General features: G+C 42.6%; 1 protein-coding gene across 2 annotated transcripts in view; it reads left to right on the forward strand.

The window, feature by feature from the left end:
- Positions 1–12658, forward strand: part of cacna2d2 (calcium voltage-gated channel auxiliary subunit alpha2delta 2) — a 163212-nt gene that overhangs the window by 96929 nt on the left and 53625 nt on the right. For both annotated transcript variants that reach the window (XM_012961655.3, XM_002935632.5), the window contains exon 4: positions 10823–10882. In XM_012961655.3, coding sequence (XP_012817109.1) covers positions 10823–10882 — 60 coding nt within the window. The remainder of the gene's footprint in view (positions 1–10822; positions 10883–12658) is intronic.

Raw genomic sequence — 12658 nt, forward strand, 5'->3', positions numbered from 1 at the left:
TTGGCACTTCAGCTACTGACAGCTATGTGAACATGACACCCCATAAATGCCATGCCTGAAAGATCTCTGCACTTACATCACTTTTGCCCTAAACTAAAGACAAGGTTGTTATCTTATGTGTGAGATTACAAAGTCCCCTCCGTGGAGTCCAGGGAGGGAGCTTTCAGGGCACTCTGGGTAATTGCATGCAAATTGCTATAGAGCAGCAGTAGCCAGCCTTACTAACGGGCTGCACAGCCTGATTGCCTCTCTGACAATTTGCATAACATTAGGGGAGATTTTCTCGCTAACACTGAAGTGTTTTTTGTTAGAGGTCACCCTCAGCTAATTACACACCCGGAATCATAACGAGATATCAGTGCATTCCACAGGACCGTGCTTGTCTGTTTGAAATATATGTACACCATGGGCTGTACTGTAATACCTGTGCCATGCATTGGCATCTATGCAGTGTTCTTGTGTGAGCTCTGGGTCAATGGCAACACCTGGGCAGGTGTTAAATGCCTTGTTAATATAATATAACACGCACAGCCATCTATTTTCTTTAACCTTGCCTCAGAAACAACTCCCAGCCTCCCTACAAAGCCAAAATCTATCAAATTTTTTGTTTGTCCATGCACCAGACTTGCAGTTTCTCTTTAAGATACAGTCTTAATCCACCACTCACCAGCCCCCATTCATTTGGTCATCTTCTTTTTCACCTGCAGTAATGTCGTTAGTCAGTTCTAGCGCTGCTTTCCCATCTGTATCCCACGATCAGTGTTTCCCCCACTCTTGCATGCCTTTAAACATTGTGCAGTGCAAATATGGTGGAAGGGCACTCTGAATGCTCTAGCAGCGCTGGCTTCCCTGAGTAGAGTTAGAACATCATTTCATGAGCTGCTGATTATTAATGTGTTTCTCTTTACAAGACAAATTGCAGTAGTTTTGGGTAAAAGTAAACAGCGATTAGGTAGCCAAAGAGCAGTGGTGCATGACAGGCATGGGACATGACTTGGGACACAGATGATGAATGATAATGTCTGTTGGTGGGACATGTAAGGCCTGTGTTGCACATGTAGCCATGAAGGGGACATCTTTATAAACAGAGCCACCTAAATACTCTCTACAGTCAGATATGAGCCTGGGGGTATATCCATCTGTTTTATGCTTACCATTGAGGGTCTTATAATGACAGATAATGTGTTGATGTAGATATAATAACAAGGCATCTCTTTAGTTGTGGATTTATGTTCTTCACCACAGCAGTCATGTTACGTCTGCCACATTCACATATTGTGGACCTTTTACACTCCCAACATTGCATATTTCATATAAAATTGCATATTAATAACTGAGTTTTAACACCTGAGTCATGTGCTGTGGGGCATATTGTGCATATGGCAATAGCACTTGAGGCAGGATTCAAATTTGGTAAAATTCTCTATACAGCCTTGCAGCCTTCCTTATCCAGAGATATGCAAAGCTGTCATAATGATAGATTTGGCAGCTGTAGGGCCCCAGCCCTATGCAACACTGCTATAGTGATAGATTTGAGAACTGTAGGATCCCAACCCCATGCAAAGCTGCCATGGTGATAGATTTGAGAAGTGTAGGGTCGCAACCCCATGCAAAGCTGCCATAGTGATAGAGTTGGAAGCTGTAGTTGCTCCAGCCTTATGCAAACTTCCATAGTTTTAGTTTTGAGAACTGTATGCAAAGCTGCCATAGTTATAGAGTTAGGAGCTCCCATAGTGATCAATTTGGCAGCTGTAGGGCCCCAGTCCTATGCAAAGCTGATATAGTAATAGATTTGGCAGCTGTAGGGCCCCAGCCCTATGCAAAGCTGCCATGGTGATAGAGTTGGGAGCTCCCATAATGATATATTTGGGAACTGTAGGGCCCCAGCCCTATGCAAAGCTGATATAGCAATAGATTTGGCAGCTGTAGGGCCCCAGCCCTATGCAAAGCTGATATAGTAATAGATTTGGCAGCTGTAGGGCCCCAGCCCTATGCAAAGCTGCCATGGTGATAGAGTTGGGAGCTCCCATAATGATATATTTGGGAGCTGTAGGGCCCAGCCCTATGCAAAGCTACCATAGTGATATATTTGGCAACAGTAGGGCCCCAGCCCTATGCAAAGCTGCCATAGTGATAGATTTGGCAGCAGTAGGGCTGGGTGCTGGGCATTCTTGGTGTATAAAGAAAGTATGCACTTCTCTTCCAATTGTCAAATTCCTCTTCTGCTTGTTGCCCTTTTCATTTTTGACTTCCTCTCGTCATTGTCCTACTCTCCCTTCCTCTTCTGCCTTCAAACATCTTCACCCCCATCTGCCCAATTAGGCTCCACTTTTAGCTGTGTTTAGGGAGCAGATTTCCTTGTTTGTTTTTCTGGTTCCTGAGTTTTTCCTCATGCTCTGGCAAAGCTTGGAGTTTAATCAAATCTAATCAGAAAATTATGAGATGTCTGATTGCTGATTAGACTCCTAATGTTAATCTAGTCAAGGAGACTCTTGTATAGGATATTTTAGGAGTGTAGCTCCCTGTGGATCCTGCACAGGACACAGGACACCAGTTTTGCAACCCCAAGGGGGATGAAGCTCTGCTCAGGACTGTTCAGGCATCCCTGCTGAGAGGGCAAGGGCTGTGAGCAAGTGAATACAAAATCCTAACATGGAATGCAATTCCAATGTACTGAATGACTAAAATAGGTCTGTAGGCTAACAGAGAGCTAACAGCTGTTGCAGAACTGCATTTACCTAGGGACATAACAATAGAGACTAAGATGCTGCAGGAACACAGAGGACCTGCTGGGGCTTTGATTAAAACACCATATTAAGATTTGTCTGAAACGTCTGGTTTTAGTAAAAGGTTAGAAAAAAACAATTCAAAGGCAGTATAATCATGTATATCAGGTGTGGGATGTCCAGTTTGCAGGCCTCCTAATATTTATGTACTACAACTCTCTGCATTCTACAGACAGATGCCACACTAGCTGCCCCCACCACCATCACAATTTCAACAGACTGAAGGATTCTGGGAGCTATCCTGCTGCAGCAGTAGTAGTAGCGCAGCTTTCCTGTGGATGTGGGATTCCTTTCAGCACCACAGGGAACGGAGGGAAGAGGCAGAGCTGTCCATGGTGCTGACATGAATCCTGGGGAAACAGCCCTACCATTATTACTTCTCAGTTTGCCCCTCAGGATGATTATCGCATAATATCTGCATTGTGCCCTTACTGTACTTATGTAGGTGACCCCCAACAGTACCCAATAAGTGCTTAGTGCTTACAACAGTGATCCCCAACCAGCGGCTCAAGAGCAACATGTTGCTCCCCAACCCCTTGGATGTTGCTCCCACTGGCCTCAAATAAGGTGCTTATTTATGAATTTCTGGCTTAAGTTTTGGTTACATAAAAACCAGGTGTAATGCCAAACAGAGCCTTCTGTATAGGGGCTACCAAATAACCGATCACAGCCACTGTTTGGTACCCTCAGGTACCAAATTCTGTTGCTTGTGTTGCTCCCCAAATCTTTTTACATTTGAATGTGGCTCATGGGTAAAAAAAAGTTGGGGAACCCCAGCTCAGAACATTCAAGGATTATGTTTGGAGCTGAGGAAGCCCCATGGATGTCCTTCACAGCTTGGCCTGTATAATGGTAACAGTATCTTAGCAAATAAGCCCAATGGCTTCCCTCTTACTTTCAGAACCATCATTGTCCATAGCTTTCTTTTGGTAGGCAGGCAGGGATTCCTAACTGGGACACCACTGTGTGCAATGGGAAATTAAAGTAGCTCCATAGCTCCTTATAGATATAAATCTCTTTTCTGGGAGCAGGCTGCTGTTGTGGGACTGGATGTCTGCAGATAGCCATTTGTTGTACAACTAAAGCCCACAACATCACTAACATCCACCCAAGGTTATCAGGACTTACTGAGAGTTGTAGTTCAGCAAGCCAATTTGATTATAAATAATGGAGACTGACAGATAATATTTCCTATGTTACCATTAAATATAGTCTTTTACCTGTGACATCTATGGAGCAATGTCAGTATGATTATGTAAACATAAGTGATAGGTGTTAGGAGAACGCAAAAATCAATATTTCCCTTACCTTTCTGGCACCACTTTCCCTTTCACAACCCAAGCTACCCTTTCTTTGGAAACCTAGCAGAATGGCAATGAAAGGGGGGCTTTGGCTGGATTGCAGACAAGAGTGGGTGTTGGGCAAATGTTTGTGAGAAGAATTATGCTTCTGAAAAGCCTGCTTGCTACAACCTGAAATTAGTTTTTTTTTCTGTTACACACCCTGACCTTTTTCCCTTTAAATAAAATCTATTGTATTAATTTTTTCCATCAGCCAGGCCGACGGAACGTAGTAGATTGGGCAGGAAAAGGTCAGGCTCTGTGTAGCTGGAGAAATGCGGCTCAGTTGATGGTTTCTCCCTTGGGCTGTTTGTATGATTTTGTGTTTTTTTATTTGGATTAAGAATATTATCTGCGATGTTCCATGTAGCGGCTGCAGAGCAGCATGAGTATATACCTCACTGTGTTAAGTCTGCTAACCCCCTTACTGATCTTTTCTAAATTCAGCAGCAGAGTGCCAGAGATGTGAGCTAATGCTTCAGAGCATGTGTATGTGCCCTGAATACTGCAGCACGCTCGCCGCCTGCAATGCTGCAGAGCAAATTCTGTGTGTCTCGTACATTGCAGACCTGTGTGTTGGCTTGTCCCTTGCATACTGCAGTAATGTGGGTCCATTATGCCTTAGAACCCTGTATTTTTCAACCTTGGGTCCCCCAGTCTTTTTGAACTACAGCTCCCAGTGTGCCTTAATTCTTAATTATATGTTGAAGGAGGCTGGGAATTGTAATTTCAATATACCTGGGGACCCCGCGGTGGAGAAACAGTGCCTTTTCCATTTGCTTGGACTTGCTTAGTGCTGCAGGATGTATGTTTTATTGTGGGATTTGTGTCAGTAAACAGTGATACCATGCTGTCAAGGATACAGATACCAAGTAGCTGTTGGTGGACCATTCAGAGTCCAGGGAGTGCCACTGACTAAAGAAGATCTGGCTGGTGGTGCCTTCTGGGAGTTGTAGTTGCTGAAGGTCATAAGTCCTGTAGTCTTTGGTTATATTTCTGTAGACATGAACTGGACAGTTTGTGGTCCATTATATTTGTTTGAACTGCAACTCCTAGCATCCACTGACGGACTGTAGCTGCTAGCAAGGTACTGGAAGCTGTAACTTATTGACATGTAGGAAGTTACAGATAAGCCAAGGCCAGGTAATCTTCAGACTGCAGACAGAGGGGGATATCCATGGAGGAAAGCAAGCTGGCCAGCCTTAATTAAAAGCTACTAAATAGTTGGAAGCATTTGAATTTTTATGGCCCTGTGATAAACACCACAATCATTATAACTGCAGTTATACATTACAGGTGGATATATATATTTATATATATAATGTCCTCCTATTGTAAAATGTATGGATATTATAAGTCACCAAGGAGTTGCATCACCATAGAGGCCATGGAACTCTCAGGGGGTAAATGATTTTCTATAATTCACAAGTTTTCAGTTTCAGTAAGTCATGTGACAGATATCCCATTACTGATCACCGATTATAACCGATGACATCACTAAGCACTGTTTATAAAGATTTCATTGACAGGATATTCATGGCTCTTGTGTATTATATAATTATATGTGGCTGAGCTCACACATGCAAAGCAATGTATGTGCATAACAGCTTCAGTTTGCCTTCAGATGTAGGCATTGGGGCTATATTATAAAAAAAGACCTGTGATCAGGCTGCCCTGGCAGTACAGGGGTTAAACACTGTGTTCCCATCAATCACTGCCAAATCCTACTGAGCTCTGCCACTTAATACACCCACAGAATATCTGCCTTTCAGGTACGAGCAAAGCATTTACTGCACAATTATCCCATGTGCAGCACACGCCGAGCAGCCGTATGTGTGTGTGTTACGTGTGTGTATAGCATTAATGGGCTACATGCGCCTATTATTGCTACACATGTTCCAGGGAACTATGGAGTCATTTGTGCTTTGTGCTTGGAGAACCATATGTGCACGTTTGCTCACAGCAAACTGTAGGTAATAGATAGGTAATGACAATTTGTGTACAATGCTGTATTGATTTGGGGTTGTGCATACCCATCTCTGTAACCCGATAATTTCAATATGACAGGGAATAAAAGAGCCATTTAAATAGTTGGTAAGTGTCATGCACCTGGGATGTAAAGGTATGAAAGCCACTTATACCCTTAATGGGTATCCATGTAGATAATAAAGTTGGCTGTAGCAAGCAATGCCAGGCATCAGCTGCAAGGGCAAACAAGCTTTTGAGCTGTATTAAAAGGGGCATAGATTCAGGAGGGGGTTATTCTTCCACTACAGAGCGCTGGTAAGGCCCCATCTAGAATATGCCATGCAGTTTTGATCTCCAGTGCTCAAACTGAATATTATTGAATTAGAGAGGGTCCAACTAAGGGCAACTAAGCTGGTAAAGGGCATGGAAAGTCTTTTTGGAAAAAAGACTGGCCAATTTGGGCTGTTTGCACTGGAGAAGAGGTGCTTAAGGGGAGATATGGTAACTATGTTTAAATATATGAGGGGATCATATAATAATCTCTGTAAAGCTTTATTTCCTAGTAGACCCTTTCAGCAGACATGAGGACATCTATTCTGATTAGAGGAAAAGAGGCTCCATATTAATATTGGGAAAGGGTTTGGTACAGTGAGAGCCGTGAGTGTAGTTGCAGAATTTTCATTAAGGGGTTGGATGGCTTTTTAGCAAGTGATGAAATACAGGGTTATGGGAGATAGCTCTTAGTACAAAGTTGGTCCAGGGACTGGTCCCGTTGCCATCTTGGAGACAGGAAAGATTTTTTCCCCTCTGAGGCAAATTTTGAGAAAGCTTGCCTCTGGATCAAGTAGCAGTTAGGCAAGTATAATATAGATATAAAAGGTTGAACTTGATGGACATAAGTCATATTTTAATCCAAGTTACCAAATTACTATGCTAAAGAATGTAGTCCCTGTATTTTTGAACAGGAGAAACCTGTGGCCCTGTACCTAGTATGAGTGATACCTCCCATAAACCTTAGCCAGCAAAGCGTGCAGGGTCCTGCACTATATGGAATTTCAGTTGTCCGAGAGCCAACTCATTTTGATTATTATTAACTTGGCACTGTCTCTAAGCCGGTGTAATTTTTGAAGGTTGTGTAACTGCACTGCTGTATATATTAATGTACGTCTGGGATATTGACTTGATTTTACCTTGAAGAAATACGGTGCACTGTGAGTTCACACAACCTGAACTCATATTATGTTAGGAACAGTAATAAGATAACGATCCACCATATGAATTATAACCACATTGCCACTCCAGCTTGGAAGCACTGCCTGGTGCCTTTGTTATCAGAGCTTAAAGGGACATAGTCCAAAAAAACTAAAACTGGGGATTTGCCTGTGTGCCACAGTATGGCCCCTTGATAGCTGCTAACTCAGTCTTGTGATCTTTTTATGAGACAGAAGACATATAGGTTTACCGCTATATAGACTGCTATATAGACTGCTGCAATGTAGCACTCAGGTTAGAAAATAAACCTTGACATGGAGGGGCTACTCTAGGTTTCTAGTTGATTTTGTCTGCCGGTCAGTTGAGAATCCAGAGCATAAATTTATTTGGGGGAAACTGGAAAGTTCCAATCTCAGGCTGTGTATATTTACTGGCACAGTGACCCCCTGCCTGTTCTACTAGAGCTGGGCAAGGAAACTGACATAGTGAGAAGCCAGAGGCTGCACAGTGTATCCCATGTTTTTGCTGTATTATTCAGGGAAGGGATATTTCGCTATTCCCATGTTGCCACAAGCTCAGTCAGGCCTGATACTGTAGTCTTGCAATTACTAAATGGGTTTTATTGGCAACAGTACTGGATGTCAATAACAGCAAGTCATCTCCAGCAAAAAAAGATTACACGGTTACAATAAATGAAATGTTTCTAAGATTTACTACATCACTTTGCAATTACCCAATATGTATGTGGCCAATGGAATAATAAAATAGGATTTAAGTTGTTGGGGGATTTGTGGGCATTCAATGCAGCATTTGCCTGTATTTATATGAATTGTTCCCCTCGGTTTGCAAACAGGGCTTCTGCTAGACATAACAGGGCTTCATCATGCTCTGACTCTGTACACAGGGTTGTTAACGTAATAATATACTTTAGTATCCAGTATTAACCTGAAATATTATGGTATATAATTTACTGGTATACACTGGTAAACCATAAAGCTAGCAATACATAGGTTATTCTATGTCTATTCACGTCTGTGGAAGCGGGTCACTGTGTATGAAATAGTATTCATGGACTTTAATGAAACAGTGCCCTCCAGTGGCCAAACTGCTGTAAAAATTAGATAATCTTTGGTTACTTTTCCTGAGCTCTTACTCTGAACAGAGCATCTCTCAGAAACAAATGTTCACACCTGGACTGGCAATCTGGGGTTTCTGGCAAATATCAAAAGGGCTACTGTAATATGCCATAGACAGTCACTATTTAGTGAGCTGTTGGGGGCTGTTTGGGGCTCTGTGTGCTTGAAATTCCAGGGCCTATTTTGAATCCAATCTGAACCTGCACATAGTGTGCTGATCCATGGGTTTCATGGGTTTATGTAGAAATATTAGCTGAAATTTCTATATAAAAAGCACACCTGCAGCTAGGGGGTGGCACACACCTCTATGTAGGAAAGCCAGCACTTCATATTAAGGCCGGAAAGGGGCTTTTATATAGCAGAATCACCTGCCCTAATTTGATTTGTTCCCTGCTGCCCACTTAATCATGGCCACCAAAGAGGGCAGAGCTGTCAGGCACAAGGGTGTCCTTAACGGGGTGTATAGTCATCCTGGTCTTGGGAGACACATTGTTTCTGTACAGTATCAACCTCTTTCTTTCTTTCTTTCTTTTCAACCAGAGGCTATCAGGGTGAGAGTTGTAGTCTATCATCATCTGGTATGCCACACCTTCCCCATTCTGGTCTTTTTATGCTGCTAATGCGTGCTCTCTATCTGTGCTTTGGCTCCAGTGATTTCCCGTGCCTCTGTGCATTACAAATGTAGCAATGTAGTATATATATGTATTTATTATTAATCTGTTTTTCTTGGAAGCACAATCATGCTTTGCTGGGGCCAAAACTGATGTTGCTGTGATGTCTGCATCTAATTGTGTATTAGGGATAAATCACAGCTCCTCTGACTTTCTCTGCTTTTATTGAAATATTTTACATTATTCAGCACCCACCCTCTATCTTGCTTTAATTTTTATTATGAAAGCGGCAACAAAATAGAATAAATGGCACTCAGATGGCTCCCTGGATCAAGCACTCTAACTGATTAAAGGGATAATATTCCATGTTTATAAGCTGGGTTTACTTTCATCAGTTCATATTGTATTGTGATAACCTATGCTACATCAAGTATGACCTTATGTGCGCACGTTTTAATGACTGCGAATACATAGCAGAGGGTGAGGTCTTGCACTATACAATAAGTGCATACCCTTGTAGACATTTTTGTACCTGCATATTTGTGTTTGTTGATATGAGGCTGAGCTGCTATACCATTTGATCACTGCAGTAAAAGTGACTACTAATGGTCCCAGTTGCCCCCAGGTAAAGGAATAATAACCAAGTGTATGTGAGTGGCAGTATAGCCACACTGTGCACTGATGCAATTCCCTTTAAAGGGGATGTAAACCCCAAAAAATGAATTTATGTAAAGTTACTCACAGTGCTTCTCTGAGCACTGTTTTTTAGAGGTTTCTGAGATATTAGCAGTTTTAGACTACTGACTTCAATGTCAGCGACCCTAACTGTCTATGAACTTCCTGTATACTCCTGTTAACCCTAGGGTTTCTGATTCTGACTTTCAAAATTTTTGTCTAAAACTGCTCAGAAACCATTTTAACCAAATTAATGTAAATTGCAAAAATGCCCAGAGACCCACCCTCTTGACATCAATTCATTTTTGGGTGTAGATTTCTTATAATTCTGCAGTATTTCTGAAGGTTACTTGGGGGTGTGGTCTGTAGTGCGTTATAACTCCCACGTGTTGTGTCTGCAGCTATATCTCTGTACAAATCTGTATGGGCCATTGGCACACTGGGTTCATTTTTGGGAGAACTCTGGCAGCACATGACGGACTAATGGATTTTCATTGCTGTAAAATATATATTCTATATATATATGTGTGTGTGTGTGTGTGTGTGTGTGCAATGGTATTACTCCCAGGGAGTATTAAATGCTGTATTAATCTGAGTTCTGTATTAAGCTTGGCGTTGCTCAGGGTTCCATCAGTAACACTGTTACTAGGGGGGACAAAGGTACCCAAGTTCAGGCTTTGCAATCGACCAGCAGGGAAGGTTGTGAGGGAAGGTTGTGAGACATTTTCCAGAGAGCATTTAATTAATCAGTTAGCCGAGCTTCTATTACCACTGGGAGGTTATACTAAGAGGCTCGTTAAGCAGAAACCCTTGAGTGTTTGTGGATCGTGAGTACTTAACTTGGGCAAAATTGGTTTGTCAGCTGTACTGTAAGGCAGAGATCGACGGCCTGTGACTTTTAAGCTCCCAGCATCCCTCACAGTGACAGGCGCTGGAGCTGATCATGAGCCAGGGGTGGGAGATGCCTATACTCATGTCTTCATCATCATTTATTTATTAGTATAGGATGTAATATAGTGCTATTGCTTCCACTGAATGCTTAGAGGAGTGTTAACCCTGTTGTAGCTAATGGTGTTCCTTTCTTTGTCCCACAGAGACTGGCTGAGGCTGCGGAGAAGTTCCAGAAGGCTCACCGCTGGCAGGATAACATAAGGGTATGTGCCATAAATATTCTCCTTTATTACTTCACTTGGCAATACAGTCCTGTAGACTCTAGCTGCTTGTGTGATGCTGGGAGTTGTAGTTTTTTAACAGACTATAGGGCTGATTCACTAAGGTGCATTAAAACGAGCGCTATTTATAGCATGCGTCCAATTTTTCGCACACGCCATATTAGCCATACACACCATTACGTTCGTAAAATTACTTTTTTTGAAAATGCCCATTTCCCTGCAAACTGGCGGCTGCATCACTCTAGGGGCGAACACAGACTTGAATAAATCCCACTGCAAAGTCCATATTGTGTTGCCAAAAGCTCATGAACTGTACTTTTCTATAATTAACGCCTGCCCCAAGTAGGTGTTAAATTTCACATAGACTAATGCGATATTTAGCGCTTCTAAGTGTTTGTGAATCATGCGTTAGTATTATTTCTGCGCGAGAATTAATGCAATGCGGTAAAATCAACGCGTGCGGTTGCGTGCTATTTAATGCACGCGATATGCAACTTAACGCATGCGCTAATACTTTAGTGAATCGCAATTTTTTTTGCGCGTCAATTTTAATGCAAAAAACATGTGATAAGTGTTATCGCACTTTAGTGAATCAACCCTTATGGGTCACAGGCAGGCAATGATTATAGAAATATAAGTACCAGGTACATGATTACACAAATATATATGGTGTAGGGGCCTTATTGGAGGGTGCTTGCAGCAAATGATCAGTCCTAGCCCTGTTTTTTAGTCACCATTCTGATTGGCCCCTGCTGTACATATTTTCTGTGTATGTAAATGATCCTTTATGCTCTCTGTTTAGAGTCCTTTTTTATTTCTTTATTTTCTGTCATCTATGTATCTAACCTACTTCTCCCTTCCCTTCCTATCACCCCGTGCCCTGCATGCCATGCCCCTTTAATTCTCTGCTTCCCTACCTACTGTGCCCACCATCCTTCCTCATTCTTTTGCCGCGTCTCCCTTGGTCAGCTCTTCTCCCCCCTCTCTATATCTCCCTCTCCCTCGCTCCTGCCAACCCTAATGAAAGTGAATGAGGTAATTTTCATCTCATTTTTAGTTGCCCAATGTCAGCGCTCAGACATAATAACAAACAGGAGGTGAAGGGCACTGAGTAGCGCAAGCCCCTCACTGGCTGCATTTGACATGCACGGCTTAGGTGTGCCGGATGGATGGGGGGGAGAGATGCGAGAATGACTAGAGCAGAGAGTTAGGAGAGTCATAGCAAAAGTAAACATAGACGGCTTTGGCCAACCTGTCATCCTCTGTTACTGAGGCAGTCCAACAGTTGCAAGCGAGCTGCAGGTTAATTGAAGATATTTTTCTGACCAAGAGACCTGCCCAACTGTAAGACTGGCCCTTGGGGGGAGAAATTTGTTCTAAATTGATAGAGTTAATATGTGACCATTCATGTATGTGTGTGTGTGGGGGGGTGATATTTCTAATGTTCCATTCAACACATAGGATTGGTCCCAGGTGCACAGACCTGTTACCAGACCATTAATAAGCAGAGGTGCAATAGTTGCTGCTGATGTTTGTCCCCCTTTTCTCACCCCTCATTAGTCGGTAACATATTTGGCTCATTTGTGGGACGGTCCTATAAACATCCAATTTTCTGCTCCATGAAATGCTCATCTTGCAATGTTTTCCCTTTCTCCTATCCCTTTCTATTGTGCACTTGTACACACTCAGGTCCTGGGTGCCTAAATGCTGCAGCCCTATGTTCTGATAAGGTACCTTTGGGATGCAGGCTGTGCTGCC

The sequence above is a fragment of the Xenopus tropicalis genome, chromosome 4 (assembly GCF_000004195.4).
Source record: "Xenopus tropicalis strain Nigerian chromosome 4, UCB_Xtro_10.0, whole genome shotgun sequence".
NCBI classification, from domain to species: domain Eukaryota; kingdom Metazoa; phylum Chordata; class Amphibia; order Anura; family Pipidae; genus Xenopus; species Xenopus tropicalis.